The sequence below is a fragment of the Pan troglodytes genome, chromosome 11, assembly GCF_028858775.2.
Source record: "Pan troglodytes isolate AG18354 chromosome 11, NHGRI_mPanTro3-v2.0_pri, whole genome shotgun sequence".
Lineage (NCBI taxonomy): Eukaryota > Metazoa > Chordata > Mammalia > Primates > Hominidae > Pan > Pan troglodytes.
Genome location: NC_072409.2, coordinates 13,644,517 through 13,661,268, shown reverse-complemented (window position 1 = coordinate 13,661,268; position 16,752 = coordinate 13,644,517). Strand labels below are relative to the sequence as shown.

Sequence of the window (16,752 nt, the reverse complement as noted above, 5' to 3'; positions counted from 1 at the left end):
AAAAGAAAAGTGGTAAAAATATGTGTGTATGTATACATGTGTTCCCGTAAATATACAGACTCTCTTTAGAAGGATATACAAGGAACCTATAATAACTGTTGGCACTGAGAAATAAAGGTGGGAGGGTGACTTTTTATAGCCGTTGATATCTTTTAAATTTAGTACCATGCACATGTATTATCTATTTTTTAAATTCCTTCACTTTTTAAATTTAAAAAGTTCATAAACACAGGGTCTCTTAGAGCCTATTTTTCCTGCTCATGCTCACTGCGGCCGCCCCCAGCCCGTTCGGGGGACTGGGCAGCAAAGCCTAATGACCAAAGCTGGGGTGTCCCTCCAGGCTAGGGGTTCAGAGGAAGCTGGCCCAGGAAAGACCTCCAATCCTGCCCCCTCCACAGAGCATCAAGGCCAACCTGAGCCGGGAGAACGAGGTGGTGAAGGACAGCGTGCGCCACCTCAGTGAGCAGTTGAGGCACTATGAGAATCACTCTGCCATCATGCTGGGCATCAAGAAGGAGCTGTCCCGCCTGGGCCTCCAGCTGCTGCAGAAGGATGCCGCCGCCGCCCCTGCCACCCCTGCCACGGGCGCTGGTAGCAAGGCCCAGGTGAGGCCCCAGCTCTGATCATGGGGCCGGAGCTGGCTGAACTTGGGAGCTCAGTGTGCCAGGACGTTGGCCCTGTGGATCAGCTCGATGGGGGTTTGGGCCTGTAAGATGGGGTTGAGGACTGGCACAGCCAGAGAGTCCCTGGCAGGGTGAGGTGCAGGGGGTACCTGCTGTACAGCAAGCACAGTCAGCACAGGGAATGGGGATAGGCCTGGGGATCCTGCCAAGGGGGCTGGTCCCTAAGCCAGGTGTTTGGCATCCTTCTCATTCCCAAGCTTGAAACTAGTAGGGACAAGCTTGTGGAGGTGGTGCCCCCTGCCTGGCCCTCAGAGACCAGGTTGGCTGCAGCAAAACCACTTCTAGCCTCCCCTGCTGTGGCTGGGTTGAGCCTGCTCAGAGGGAGGTGGGCAATGCCTCAGGGACCCCTACAGACTGATACCCATTCATCCAACCCACCCTGGGGTACAGAACTCCTGCAGCCAATACCCAGGCACTCGACCTCCAAGCTCAGAGCAGAGTGAGCAGAGGCACTGGCTCTGTCACTAGGCAGAGCCACCCATGACAGATAACACACCTGCGTGCAAATGTGATAAACGTCCTCTCTGTAGGCAGATGAACTGTGAAGCTGGTTCTCCCTCTGAGCAGATCAATTAGAAGGAACAACCACTTTTGGGTGAGCCAGTTGCACAGAGGCTCCTGCCTTTGCTGGGTATGTGGCTTGGCAAATGGAGTGCAGACTGGATTCAACCCCATTCAGGCTCCTCTGGCCAGTCACCCTTGGGCAAAACACAAGCCACACCATTGTTCACACTGGCCTTGTGTTTTGGTGAGTGGCTGAAGAAGGGAGCTGACATTTGTGGAATTCCTACTTTAAACTTGACTTTCTCACAGACATTGTCAGTGAACCCCATAGTCACCTGGGAGGAGGGGCGACCCCTGCCCATTTGGCAGATGAGGCACGGAGAGAGGTCACGTGGAGAGGCGGTGGCGGAGCTGGGACTGGCAGCCAGGTCTGCGTGACTGCCAAGCCCACCCTCTTCCTCTCTTCTTCTCCGCATCTCGGTCTCCTTTGCTGACATTGTGATAATGCGGCCATTTGTGTCTGCAACTGGGACCGCCTAGATGCCGATAAAGCAGCTAGGAAGCCTGTGCCTTGGCCCCCAGCTGGCTTCCTGCTCATTCCCGTGCCAATTCCGCAGGCGAGAATGAAGCGTGTTTTGGCAATGGTGCAGAAGGCACCCAGCTACTGTACTTGCTGTATCTGCTGGAGCTTCTGCCTAGCGATGAGTGATGTCACAGGCCCTGTGTTCTTGTGCCAAGCCAGCATCAGAGGCATTTAAATAGGAAGTGAAAATAACAAAACACAAATCGTTAGAAATGGCATATCCTAGAGGCTGGGTGACCAACCCTGTCCCAGTTTGCCTGGGACTTGAGGGTTTTTCCAGGATGCAGCACTTTCAGTGCTAAAACTAGGAATGTTCCAGGCACTCTGGGATAAGTTGGTCACCTTGCCTAGGTGCCTAAGAACCTCTCCCCTGCCCACGTACTAACACCAATGAGTAAGAGAGACAAGGCTGGGAAGGTAAGCAGGTAGAGGAGGCTGCCTCCCAGGGAGCTGGTCCTTCTAGCCTGCCCCCCAGGGGGAGTGGACAGGAGTTGAGAAGTGGGACAGGAATCTAACCTATCAGGTTGGACTTCAAGCCTGCAAGGGAGCTAAAGAGCTGGGTGAGGAAACTGAGGCAAACCAGTCATGGATGTAGCCAGCATGGTGGGGTAAAGGAAAGCTGTGACTTTCTGAGTGCTTGGGACATAGGGCCTGGGGCAACATGGCCACCTCCAGTCCCCACATGCTGAGCCCCCAGGACTCCCCACAACATTTCTTCTACTGTCCTTCAAGTCTGAGACTTCTCTTCCCTCCCAGGACACAGCTGGAGGAAAAGGCAAGGACATCAGCAAGTATGGCAGTGTGCAGAAGAGCTTTGCAGACAGAGGCCTCCCAAAACCTCCCAAGGAGAAGCTGCTTCAGGTGGAGAAGCTGAGGAAGGAGAGCGGCAAGGGCAGGTTCCTCCAGCCCACAGCCAAGCCCCGCGCCCTGGCCCAGCAGCAGGCTGTGATCCGGGGCTTCACCTACTACAAGGCAGGCAAGCAGGAGGTGACCGAGGCGGTGGCAGGTGAGTAGGAAGGGAATGGGGACCCTGGGGAGTCGGGGATGGATGCCTCCTAGGAATCCCCTCATCTTCTCTGCAGTTGGACCACCCGAGATTCAGTTCCACCCATTGATTACCTGTTGGGTGCCCTCTGCTCATTCACATATGAGGATAACACCCTACTCAGGGGGTCATTGGGATGAGATGGCAGAACCAACCTGCAGGGCCACTCGGTGGCTTTTCAGTATTTACAGCTGTCTTCACCTTCACTGGACTTTTCTTTGTGCTTTTGAAAAGGTGCTGAAGGTCCACTCTGACCAGGTGACAGGGAATGGTAGAGACACAGTCCCTGTCCCCACAGATCTCACAGTCTAGTGAGAAAAAATACCTATGACCAGGCAGCTGCCACAGTGAGGGGCAGGAGAATACCGGGCTCCTGAGAAGTGACAAGGGCTTTCGGGGCATCTCTCATTTCCTCTCCAGCTCCTCCCTCTTCTTATATCCCCAAGGAAGAGCCCACAGACTCTTGTATTTTTCGTGCAGCTCTCTGCTGGATCACAGAGAAGGGTGACAAAGTAATTGGCAAACAAGAGACACACGTTTCAAGATACCCCAAATTTCTGAGCCATCTCTACGGGTTGTGGTTCTTGATTCCCCCACTAAGACCCGCCCCAGATGGCTGCTGTCTTCTGATGTCCCAGAGGGGTGTCCCAAACCTGCTCCTCCCCTTCCTAGGTCCTGCTGACCACCTCCTCCTGCAAAGCCCTCCTTCCAGCCCATGTGCAAGGGGCGCAAGGAGGTGAAACAGTCAGGGACCAGGCTCCTTTGAGAGCCCTCTTGTTTCTTGGCCTCTCAGGACTCAGGGGCCTCTTTCCCCTGGTCCCAGCTGCTGGCCCAAGCCCTGCCAGCTTGGTCTGGACACGGCACAGAGCCTCTGACGCCTGGCTGGGGCACTGCCTAAGAACAGCTGCAGGCATCTGACTCTGCCAGCAAGGCCTGTGGGAACAGGCGCCCTGCCCTGGCAGGCTGCTTAGGCCAGGCCTCCCTGTGGTCCTCCTCGACCAGGGGGATGACCCCCATCCCCGCCAGGGCCCAGGCTGCCCACAGCAGGGCCTGTGCAAAGAGGAAGCCCAAAATGGAGAAAAAAGGAAGAAGTTATTGTCCTCAAGTCAAGGGGTCTCTGAGCCCCTCACCCAGCTGACCAGGAGATCCCCTGGGCACCAGACCATCATAGTAATAACAGCACCGTTCCTTTGTCTCCCTGGTGTCACAATTTTTTTTTTTTTTGAGACAGAGTTTCGCTGTTGTCACCTAGGCAGTGGTGCAGTGGTGCAATCTCAGCCTCCTGGATTCAAGCAATTCTCTCGCCTCAGCCTCCCAAGTAGCTGGGATTACAGGCACGTGCCACCATGCCCGACTAATTTTTGTATTTTTAGTAGAGACGGGGTTTTGTCATGTTGGCCAAGCTGGTCTCGACCTCCTGACCTCAGGTGATCCATCCACTTTGGCCTCCCAAAGTGCTGGCATTACAGGCATGAGCCACCGCACCCGGCCAGTGTCACAAAAGTGTAAAAGTGTTTCCCTAAACCCTTCCTTCCTTCCTTCCTTCCTTCCTTCCTTCCTTCCTTCCTTCCTTCCTTCCTTTCTTTTTTCTTTTGAGACAGGGTCTCACTCTGTCACCCAGGTTGCAGTGTAGTGGCACGATCATGGCTCACTGCAGCCTTAACCTCCCAGGCTCAAGTGATCTTCCCTCCTCAGCCTCCCTAATAGCTGGGACTACAGGGGCCCATCACCACACCTGGCTAATTTTTTCTATTTTTTAGTAGAGACAGGGTTTTGCCATGTTGGCCAGGCTGGTCTTGAACTGCTGGGCTCAAGTGATCTGCCTGCCTCAGCCTCCCAAAGTGCTGGGATTACAGGCACCAGCCACTGCGCCCAACCCTCTAAGCACTTTCGTTCATGCCGTCTCATTTGATTCTGGCAGCAGCTGCATTTTCCATGGCAGAGTAATAGGAGAAGGCCTGTAAAACGGGAACAAGAGCTTCTTTCTAGAATTGAATCTAGCAAATGAGAGTACTGGTACAAAGTGCTTGATGCGTAGGAAGGAAAGGGATCTCCTTTTTGGTACCTCGTATTTGCTGGGATCTGTGCAAATGTTTATGTACGTTTTTCTGTAGTCAACACCACAGTCCAGCATGGTGGGCTCATGACTCTCAGTTCACAGAGGTGGCCCAGGAAGGCAGGGGGACATGGCTGAGGCCACCTGGCTGGGTTTAGAGCCCTGGCTGTGAAGTCCTCCCTGCCTCCCATTTTGAGACCTTTCACCCCCCTCCAGGTGTGAGGAGGCCCTGAGGAGGCCTCCCCCTCCACTCCCTGAGGGCCCCTGAGATGGGGGCCCAGTGGACCTTAGGGAGACCCACACGGCAGCAGGTGGTGCTGAGATTTGAGCACAGGGGTCTTCTCTCTGCAGACAACGCCCTCCAGGGCACTTCCTGGCTGGAGCAACTGCCGCCCAAGGTGGAGGGCAGGTCCAACTCCGCAGAGCCCAACTCCGCAGAGCAGGATGAGGCTGAGCCCAGGTCCTCCGAGCGAGTGGACCTGGCTTCTGGCACCCCCACTTCAATCCCTGCCACCACCACCACCGCCACCACCACCCCGACCCCCACCACCAGTCTCCTGCCCACCGAGCCACCTTCAGGTCCAGAAGTCTCCAGCCAAGGTGAGTGAGCCTCACAGGAGTCAGCACACTGTAGCCTCTGCCCAAATCTAGCCCACAGCCTGTTTCTGTGAAGCCCTCAAGTTAAGAAATGCTTTTTATAGCTGAGCATGGTAGCTCACACCTGTAACACCAGCACTTTGGGAGGCCAAGGTGGACGAATCACCTGAGATCAGGAGTTCAAGACCAGCCTGGCCAACATGGAAAAACCCCCTCTCTACTAAAAATTAAAAAATTAGCCAGGCATAGTGGCGGGTGCCTGCAATCCCAGCTACTCGGGAGGCTGAGGCAGGAGACTCGCTTGAACCCAGGAGGCAGAGGTTGCAGTGAGCTGAGATTGTGCCACTGCACTCTAGCCTGGGCGAAAGAAATTTTTTTTTTCTTTTTGAGACAGAGTCTCAGTCTGTCACCCAGGCTGCAGTGCAATGGTGAGATCTTGGCTCATTGCAACCTCCGTCCCCGGGGTTCAAACAATTCTCCTGCCTCAGCCTCCCGAGTGGCTGGGATTACAGATGCCCGCCACCACACCTGGCTAATTTTTGTATTTTTAGTAGAGACAGGGTTTCACTACCAGGCTGGTCTCTAACTCCTGACATCAGGTGATCCTCCCATCTCAGCCTCCCAAAGTGCTGGGATTACAGGCATGAGCTACCGCACCCGGCCCAGGTAGTATTTTCAACAAATTCTTCTTAAAATGTCACCTAGAATGCCATCATCAAATCCAGCAACTATTTTTATTTCTTTATTTCCTGTGTCCAATCGTTGGCTCTGTTTTGATGTCAGCATTTATAGTTTTGCTCTGTGTCTCATGGTAGAAATCTTCCTCGTTAAGTCATTGATCCCGTCCTTCCGAAGGGATCTTGGCTCTCTGTGGTGAAAATCCTTCAAACCCTGTCCTGCTTTGGTCCAAGGTCATTCCACTTCTAGGAATCTTTCCTGAAGGATCCACCAGCAATGGGAACAACAGCTGCAGCTTAAGTGGTTGCATCATGGCATCATTTCTAATGTCAGAAAACTGGAAATAACACGAAGGGCTGACATGGGGAGGACTGGTCAGATAAATTCAGGGCACAGCTGTCCACTGGCCTGGCAGAACCTTGAAATCACATCATTAAAAGCCTATTTAATGATGAGAGAAATTGCTCAACGGAGGCTAAAAACAGGATACATAAAACTATATACTCACAGTTTTTTAAAGTATGTCTGCATGACTGTACATGCAAAGAAAAAAGAAAAGGAAGGAAATGCCACATGTTTAAATTTTTCTTTGGATGGGAGAAGGGTGGGAGGGGGTAAAGGATAAAAGACTACATACTGGCTGCAGTGTATACTGCTCAGGTGACGGATACATTAAAATCTCAGAGATCACCACCAAAGAACTCACCCATGTAACCAAAAACCACCTGTTCCCCAAAAACTATTTAAATAAAATTTTATTATTATTGTTGTTGTTGTTTTGGTTTTTTGGTGGTTTTTTTTTTTTTTTTTTTTTTTTTTGAGACGGAGTCTGACTCTGCAGTCCAGGCTGGAGTGCAGTAGCGTGATCTCAGCTCACTGCAACCTCTGCCTCCTGAGCTCAAGAGATTCTCCTGCCTCAGCCTCCCAAGCAGATGGGATTTCAGGCACACACCACCAGGCCTGGCTAATTTTTCTATTTTTAGTAGAGACAGTGTTTTGCCATGTTGACCACACTGGTCCTGAACTCCTGACTTCAAGTGATCAGTGAAATACAATTTTTAAAAAGAGAATAAAAGAACAGAAGAAAATTTTTCTTTGGATAATGGCAGTTTTTAGGTTTTTTTTTTTTATCTTATAAGAGTTTAAATTTTATTTTTTAAAAAGTAAAATAAAAAAGAAAAACCAAAAAAGAAAAAAATTTAAATTTTTGTACTGACAAATAAAAATTGTATGTGTTCATTTGTTTGACATACTGCAGAAAGAATAATTTTTTTAAATGTGTGTATTTATAATGTACAACATAATGCTTTGATATGTGTACACACGGTGAAATGGCTAAATCAAGCTAATTAGCATATATATTACCTCACATTACGTATCTTTTTTTTGTGGCGAGAACACTTAAAATCTACTCTCTTAGCAATCAAAATTCAAGTATACAATATGTTGAACTTATTCCTGTTGTCTAAATGAAATTTTGAATGCTTTAAGCAACATCTCCTCAATCCACCCCATCCACTAGTAACCACTATTCTACTCTCTGCTTTTATGCGTTTGACTTTTTAACTTTTTTAATTTTTAATGTTTATTTTTATTTATTTTTATTTTATTTTATTTTTTTTTTTTTTTGAGATGGAGTCTCACTCTGTCACCCGGCTGGAGTGCAATTGTGTGATCTCGGCTCACTGCAACCTCCTGCAGTGATTCTCCTGCCTCAGCCTCCAGAGTAGCTGGGACTACAGGCACCCACCACCGCGCCCAGCTAATTTTTTTATTTTTGGTAGAGACGGGGTTTCACCATATTGGCCAGGTTTGTCTCAAACTCCTGACCTTGTGATCCACCCACCTCAGCCTCCCAAACTGCTGGGATTACAGGCATGAGCCACCGCGCCCAGCCAATTTTTATTTATTTATTTTTTTTGAGGCGGTGTCTTGCTCTGTTGCCTAGGTTGGAGTGCAGTGGTGTGATGACAGCTCACTGCAGCCTCAATATCCCAGGCTCAAGCAATCCTCCCACCTCAGCCTCCCCAGTAGCTGGGACTACAGGCGCACACCACTATGCTCAGCTAATTAAAAAAAAATTTTTTTTTTTTTTGTAGAGACAAGGTCTTGCTATGTTGCCCAGGCTGGTCTTCAAGTCTTGAGCTCAAGTGATCCTCTCACCTCAGCCTCCCAAGTTGCTGGGATTACAGGTGTGAGTCACTGTGCCTGGCCGAGTTTGACTATTTTAGATTCCACGTATAATGAATAATATAACTTTGAAGATTTTTATTTTCTCCATTCTTTTTTTTTTTTTTTTTGAGACGGAGTTTCACTCTTGTCACCCAGAGTGCAGTGGCATGATCTCTGCTCACTGCAACCTCCGCCTCCTGGGTTCAAGTGATTCTCCTGTCTCAGCTTCCTGAGTAGCTACGATTACAGGCACCGCCTACCATGCCCAGCTAATTTTTGTATTTTTAGTAGAGACGGGTTTCACCATGTTGCCCGGGCTGGTCTTGAACTCCTAACCTCAGGTGATCCACCTGCCTTGGCCTCCCAAAGTGCTGGGATTATAGGCGTCAGCCATTGCGCCTGGCCTCCATTCTGCTTTTCTGAATGTTTTATGTTTTTGGTAATGATCAGGCATTGTTTTGATGATGAGGAAAGGGGAAAGAAGGCCACAAACAAAATTTCAGGAGAGATTTAAGTTAGACCCAGATAACATTCCCAGCCCGTTGCTCTGGCTGGGGGGCTTGGGGGTCTGTGTACCGATGCTGCCTGCCCTCCTCCCCACAGGCAGAGAGGCGAGCTGTGAGGGCACCCTCCGGGCTGTGGACCCCCCTGTGAGGCACCACAGCTATGGGCGCCACGAGGGAGCCTGGATGAAGGACCCTGCAGCTCGAGACGACAGGATCTATGTCACCAACTACTACTATGGAAACAGCCTGGTGGAGTTCCGCAACCTGGAAAACTTCAAGCAAGGTCAGGGACCCCCGGAGGTGGAGAGGGGGCTGGGTATGGACAGCCTGGGGAGGGGTCCTCATGGGGACTTGGCCTTCCTTGCCTTGTGGGTTTCTATGGTATAGGCTGGTTGAGCTCCAGATTGTTAGCCACCCCAAGGAGGGGGTTCTGGGCTGAGGGCACTGGGCTGGAGGCCCAGACAGACCCCATGGCACCCCGGTGTGCTAGCACCCTGCCAGGAACCAGAATGCAGCGGCAAACAAGAGAGACATGGTCCTGCCCTCACAAGTGTGACTTACCGTCAAGGGGCCAATACTGAGTTTCCATTTGTTGAACGCTTACCCTGTGCTGATCTCGCCCCCTGTGTATCAGCTCTTGGTAGCTACATACCTCCAGGAGGTGGGGTTATCACCTGTTTTATAGGTGCGCAGTGTCTCAGGTCTTAGCGGAGCTGCAGGTCTGGGCAGGGGCCAGGATGGAGCTGACGGCAAAGGGAAGGGCAGAATTCTGGTTATCAAATCTGGGGCATGATGCCAGGAAGGGGTCATTTAGATCTAGCCTGCCCTTCAGAAATGCACAGTCTGATAGGGGAGGCAAAGGCTTAAAGAGACGATTTCAGTACAGCATTAGAGGGAGCACTGAAGGGGCTATGGGAACCCAGCCTAGAGATCAGGGAAGACTTTCCCAGGAAGGTGATGCTGAGCTGGGCCCTGGAAGAAGAGTAGGAGTAAGCCATGCGGAAGGGAGAGGGAAGGGTGTTCCAGGCAGAAGCCTCAGTACATGCAGAGGCCTGGCAATGAGAGGAAACGTGATGGCCTGGGGAAGGGGGGATGGTGACTGAGTAAGCTGGGGCAGGCCTGGTGAGCCAGATAAAGGAGTTTGGACTTAACCCCGAGAGCCATGGAGTCACAACTAAAGGCCTGGAACAGGCCGGGCGTGGTGGCTCACACCTGTAATCCTAGCACTTTGGGAGGCTGAGGTGGGCTGATCACTTCCAGTCAGGAGTTCAAAACCAGCCTGGCCAACACGGTGAAACCCCGTCTCTACTAAAAAATTAAAAAAAAAAAAAATTAGCTGGGTGTGGTGGCAGGTGCCTGTAATCCCAGCTACTTGGGAGGCTAAGGCAGGAGAATCGCTTGAACCTGGGAGGCAGAGGTTGCAGTGAGCCGAGATCGCACCACTGCACTCCAGCCTGGATGACAGAGAGAGACTCTATCTCGAAAAATATGAAAAAAATAAAGGCCTGGAACAACTGAAATCCTTCCTCCGCTAGCTCAAAATTGGCCGGCTTTCTGCTCAAGCAGCGCACAGGGTGGTGGAGGAAGCCAGTGATAAGTATCAAGATGAAGGCTTCTGTCTGGCTGCTACAGACGTGTCCTGGGGGGAAAAAAGACAAAGGTTATGGGAGGCTGGAGGAGAGGCCCCTCACTCAGGCTAGGGAGGTCAGTGAAGGTTTCCTAGAGGAGGTGACATTGGCCTGGGGCTCTGAAAGATGGGCAGGCATTCCCCAAGCAGACGGCCTGGGGAATGGCAGTCCTAACAGAGGAACAGCAGGGACGAAGGCCTGGAGACAAAGAATGGGGCTGATGTCACCCTGTGTCTAAATCCTAGCTGTGCCATTCCAGAGCTGGGCGACCTTGATCCTCTGAGCCTGTTTCTTTTTAAGCAGATGGGATGACGATAGACCTCCTTCGGGAGACGCTCGTGCCATAATAAGATGTCATCCCAGCTCCAGGCACACGGCACATGCTTGGTATCAGTCACTTACTGGGCCACTGAGAGCCCTTGGTGGTCTCAGGGGATGTGGGTGGGCTGGGGTTGCTCGGGAGGTCTGGGGTGACCGTCGCCCTCGCCTGCAGGCCGCTGGAGTAACATGTACAAGCTGCCCTACAACTGGATCGGCACGGGCCACGTGGTGTACCAGGGCGCCTTCTACTACAACCGCGCCTTCACCAAGAACATCATCAAGTACGACCTACGGCAGCGCTTCGTGGCCTCCTGGGCGCTGCTGCCCGACGTGGTATACGAGGACACCACACCTTGGAAGTGGCGCGGACACTCGGACATCGACTTTGCCGTGGACGAGAGCGGCCTGTGGGTCATCTACCCTGCCGTGGACGACCGTGATGAGGCCCAGCCCGAGGTGATCGTCCTGAGTCGCTTGGACCCCGGCGATCTCTCCGTGCACCGGGAGACCACGTGGAAGACACGGCTGCGGCGGAACTCCTACGGGAACTGCTTCCTGGTGTGCGGCATCCTGTATGCCGTGGACACGTACAACCAGCAGGAAGGCCAGGTCGCCTACGCTTTCGACACGCACACGGGCACCGACGCACGCCCCCAGCTGCCGTTCCTCAACGAGCACTCCTACACCACCCAGATCGACTACAACCCCAAGGAGCGGGTGCTGTACGCCTGGGACAATGGCCACCAGCTCACCTACACCCTCCACTTCGTGGTCTGAGTGGAGACCTGTGCTCCCGGGAGAGGGGCAGCAGTGCGGGAGGGGCTTTGCACAGCAGCTCCTGCAACTGACCCAGTCCGCAAATATTTATTGGGGGCCAGCCCAGGGCTGGGACTGGGCATGAGGTGGTCACCAGGATTGAGCTTCCTCAGCACCCAGTGGGTAATACTTGCTTCCACTTGCAGAGCACCGTGCCAAGCACTTCCCACACACTTACCCGTTCGATTCTCCTAGCACCTCCCTTGGAGGTAGAGATCATGAACCCATTTAACAGACGAGGAGACAGGCTCAGAGAGGCACCGTCCCTTGCCTAACACCTCAGTTGTGATCAGGCAGGCTGTGCTCTCAGGACAGCCCCATTTTACGGATGAGGAGACTTCACCACGCCCTCCCCTCCCTGCCCTCCCCCATCTCCCCTGGTCTCCCTTGTTCTCTCAACTCAGTCTCCCTTCCCAGGGCCACTCAGAACCAGAGGCCTTTAGGGCCAGTGTACTGGTGTGGGGTGGAGGCCCTGGCTCTGCCTGCCATCCTAGGGCCCTGTTCTGGCTGAGCTGTTGGTGGCCCTGGGCTTTGGGCCCCTTAGCCAATGTCCTTGTCTCTTGTCTTTGGCCAGCCCCCCCAGCCCAGCCCACCCCACCCGCTGTCCGGCCACATTCCAAACCTCTACCGTCACCTAGCTGCTGAGCAGAAACCGCACCCCGAGAGAAAATCCCATCCTCTGTTCCAAGGCCCCTGTCTGCTCTTTGCTCATTTTTATTTTCTCTTATTCTTCATCAGTGCCGTCATTTGTTTCTGCAGCAGCAGCTGAGAAGGCAGCCGGCAGCTCTGCCAGGGTGGGGAGCTGAGCTGAGGCTCCCTCTCCACCCAGAAGCACTGGCGTTGTTCACATAGTCAGGCCTTGGGTCCCCTCCCTGGTTCATCCCAGAGCCTTTGGGCCTGGAGTCCGCCTTGTCCTTTTTCTCTGGGCTTTCAAACCCACAACCTTTACACACTCAGGGATACTTCCGGGTCTGCCATGAATAAGACCCTAGGCCCAAGTCTGGTGTGGTGCTAGGATGGCACAGTTTCCCTCTTCCTTGCCAGCCCTGACCTGGTCACTGGGCAGGCTGGCCCAGCAGCCTGGGGGCTGCAGAAGACATGGTGTGAGTAGTTGGGTCCAGGGGAGGCATCAGGCCTTCTTCTGGTTGCAGGAGAGAACCAGAGGGTGGGAACGGGGAGGGAAGAACTGAGGGTCTGCAGACTGGACTTTTCCTGGCTCAACCCAGGACTTGGGTTGAGGATGCACGAGGGCCACCTTGCCCAGGGCCACTGGTGGCTCCCCAGAGCCTCAGACCCACACAGCCCAGAGGACGAGGCCTTCAAGCCTGCCCCTCTTCTGCTTTTTTAGACAGTATTTTTAGAGCTGGAAAGAAATTTTCTAGCCCAACTCCCTGTTTCATGAAAGAGAAAAGAGGCTCAGAAAAGTTTAGAGAGCAGCTCAGTGACACACTGGGAGCTGGGCACAGCCGATCTCCTTCCAGAAGGGTTCTGTCTGTATCCTTTATTCTCCGCACATGGAGGCTGCCCTACCTGGGAAGGCACCCCAGCATCTGTAAAGGACATTTACTGCTCATCCTCACCTGCCCCCTGGCCCTTGCTGCCTTCATTCTGTCCCAATGCCAGCTCCCAGGATGTCTGTATGTTTGAATACCAGTTGCCATGTTAGGAAGGTCAGCTGCACAGCCAAGAGTGTAAGAGTGTAAAGAAATGCCTTTTTTTTTTTTTTTTTTGAGTTGGAGTTTTGCTCTTGTCACCCAGGCTGGAGTGCAGTGGCGCGATCTCGGCTCACTGCAACCTCTGCCTCCTGGGTTCAAGCGATTCTCCTGCCTCAGCCTCCCTAGTAGCTGGGACTACAGGCACCCACCACCACACCCAGCTAATTTTTGTATTTTTAGTAGAGACAGGGGTTTCACCACGTTGGCCAGGCTGGTCTCGAACTCCTGACCTTAGGTGATCCGCCCGCCTCAGCCTCCCAAAGTGTTGGGATTACAGGCATGAGCCACTGCGCCTGGCCAGGAAATGCTTTTTGTGCAGAATACACTTCTTTCAGGCATTGTCAGGTGCTGTTTTGTTTAAGCTCTAACTCACCCCTGGAATACAGGGGAATGATGACAACCAGCCCAGCCAGGCCTGACTCATCATGGTCACATCCAGCCCCCACCCCCGGCCAACCAACCACTGCAGGCTCCTCTTCCAGACTCACCAGGGGGCCGCGAGGCCCCGGCATCTCCCTTGGCCCTGGGTGTGGGTTTTACAAGACTGTGTCTTTCGTGACATCATAGCCCAACCATGTGAGAAGAAGGAGAAGGCCCCCCTTTCTTCATTAATCTGAAAAAAAGGAAAGTGAGAATAGGCTGATTTTTAAAAGTTAAGGGGCAAGCAGCATTGCATTCTGGGGGAACGATCCTGGCCACAGCCGCCAAACAAACATTCACTAGGCCTCTTCTGTTTTCATACCCTTGTAAGTGGGTTATGTGGTGGGTATGGTCAGTTTTTTCTTTTTTCTTTTCTTTTCTTTTCTTTTTTTTGAGACAGAGTTTTGCTTTTGTTGCCCGGGCTGGAATGCAATGGCGCGATTCAGCTCACTGCAATCTCCGCCTCCCGGGTTCAAGTGAGTCTCCTGCCTTAGCCTCCTGAAAAGCTGGGATTACAGGGCCCTGCCACCAAGCCCAGCTAATTGTATTTTTAGTAGAGACAGGATTTCACCATGTTGGCCAGGCCGGTCTCGAACTCCTGACCTCAGGTGATCCACCTGCCTCAGCCTCCCAGACTGTTGGGATTACAGGCATGAGCCACCACGCCTGGCCAGTTTCTTCATTTTACATATGGTCACATTGGCGCCTAGAACAGTTAGGTCGCTCGTCACATAGGCAGTTAAGTGGAGAACCAGGTTTCAAAATCAGGTAAGAAAACCATCATCATTAACTGAGCACCAGCTGTGCTAAGCCTGCCACGGGCGTATCCTTGCAGCCTCACAACAGTGGGAGGTCTGTATCCTGAGTGTCCTCATTTTATAGATGAGGACACTGAGGAGAAGAGACTTACCCAGGCTCACACAGCAGCTCAGCCTGTTCCAGGCACTGGTCAGTGCGTGTTCTTTGCCACCAGCCTGTCACTCCAGTGGCAGCTCCAGAAACGGAGGCTGTTGCTTTTATCCCTAAACTGCATCCACAGAGAAGCCCCAAGAAGGAGGTTGGGGCCAGCTCATAAAAAGCCTGAATGCCAAGCCAAGGAGTGGATGCCTCCAGTCATATTTAGAACAAAGTCAAGTATAAATTTACAGAGAAAAAATTCTAAGACAGTTGGATGTTGTCCTGTTGGTGAGGAGAGGAAGGGAAAGGTTTTTCTTGTAGGGAACTGGAACCAGCCCACAACTGCACGCTTGTGAGCTGTCATGGAAACCTGATCCCCAACAGCTTTTGAGGTTGGTTGTTTGTTTGTTTGTTTACCTGTCTTGGGCTTTGTTGCTTTTGGCAAAAGGTACTTCAAACAAGGGAGGGCCTGGACTGAGGGGGACCAGGTCTTCTTGCTGACCTCGTCTACAAAGGCAAAGGAAGGCAAAGGAAGCTGTCTCGGGTGTTTCTGAACAACGTGACTCATGAGGGGCTTTGACTACCTCTTGTGTTCCCCCTAGAGATGTCCAGGCCTTACATTTAATCGGCTTTCTCTGCGGTGGGGTAGAGAATGGAGCTCCCGCCTTGCGGGCAGTGCTAAAGGTGGAGCTGGGGGATTTTCCTGGGAATGATTTGAGGGCTCTTGAAAGCCCATGTGTTCCAAAGCGTCTTTAACTCTGGGATAGCATTGGAAGCCGCTGTCATGACAGGACACAGCACTGGGTGGCTGGCAGAGAGCCCTGGCTGGGAGTTAGGGAGCCCTGGGTTGGAATCCAGCCCCACCTCTTTTATGCCACAGGTTTGGTCAAGTTCTCTCCCGCTCAGGGTAGGGCTGTGAACTCCCTCTTACAGCTAAGAACATGCAGCTTAGTGAGGACAAGACCCTTCTGGAGCTTTACCCCTAATCCCCCACCCAGGAGCCCCGAGGCCGGCATTATTCCTCCCCATTACAGGTGATGAGCCTCAAATTCAGAGAGCTTAAGCAACCTGCTCAGGGTCACGTCTCCAACAGGCAGTAGAGTCAAGGTATAAACCAGGTCTGTTTTTGTACCAGAGTCCCAGACTAACTGTTGGTAGGAATCTTGTAACCAGTCATGTTTTCTTCCTTGTTTTGGCCGCTGGGAAGCTCAAAGTCAAATTCGAGACCCTTTTTTTTCCAATTGTGCTGAGTCTCCTACTAGACTCGCTTCATTCTAGCTTTCTGCTTTTACCTTTACCCTAATCTTTTTATTTTTATGCTATTGTACTTTATCTATTTTTGTAAGTTGCTGAGATATCTGTTTTGCAACAAGATGGGCTATATCTAAATAAAGACATGATCAAAGGTTTGATTTAAAAGTCTGGACTAAATGCTGTGGTCCATATCTTTATCAGAACACATACATTTAATAACTTTTAAAACAAATAATTTGTCGGCCGGGCATGGTGTCTCGCACCTGTAATCCCAGCACTTTGGGAGGCTGAGGTAGGCGGATTACTAGAGGTCAACACAGCACAGGAGTGCACACTCACAAACAACTGTGCAAGAGCATAAGCCTTAGAATCTTTCAAACCAGGGGTCGAACTTGGGGAATTTGCTTGGGGTCTGACCTTTCTCCTATTAAAATGGAGAAGATCATATTGTATATATTCTAGAGTTCGAGACCAGCCTGGCCAACGTGGTGAAACCCTGTCTACCAAAAAATACAAAAATTAGCTGGGCATGGTGGCACGCGCCTGTAGTCTCAGCTACACGGGAAGCTGAGGCAGGAGAGTTGCTTGAACCTGGGAGGTTGCAGTGAGCCAAGATGGCACCACCACACTCCAGTCTGGGCGACAAAGCAAGACTCCATCTCAAAAAAATAATAATAATAATAATAAAAAAGTAAAAAAAAAAAATTCATGATCAGGCATTGGAAGGAACTGATGGTGTGGAAAAATGAATGGGGTAGGTGGATGGGAGATTAAGTACGCTGTTAGCTGAATGGGAATTGGAGGCCGGGCATGGTGGCTCATGCCCGTAATCCCAGCACTTCGGGAGGCTGAGGTGGGAGGATCACTTGAGACCAGG

General features: G+C 51.8%; 1 protein-coding gene across 3 annotated transcripts in view; it reads left to right on the top strand.

Moving 5' to 3' along the window:
• OLFML2A (olfactomedin like 2A) overlaps positions 1-16,040 on the top strand; it is a 37,764-nt gene extending 21,724 nt beyond the window's left edge. Inside the window, exons 4-8 of one of the 3 annotated variants that reach the window (XM_520250.7) lie at positions 399-605; positions 2,527-2,776; positions 5,223-5,471; positions 8,922-9,107; positions 10,946-16,040. In XM_520250.7, coding sequence (XP_520250.3) covers positions 399-605; positions 2,527-2,776; positions 5,223-5,471; positions 8,922-9,107; positions 10,946-11,550 — 1,497 coding nt within the window. In that variant the 3' untranslated portion in view covers positions 11,551-16,040. Of the gene's footprint in view, positions 1-398; positions 606-1,966; positions 2,188-2,526; positions 2,777-5,222; positions 5,472-8,921; positions 9,108-10,945 lie in introns of those variants that run through there. The other 2 variants (XM_009457275.5, XM_009457274.5) reach the window with 2 other exon arrangements.
• Positions 16,041-16,752: the final 712 nt, after the last annotated feature.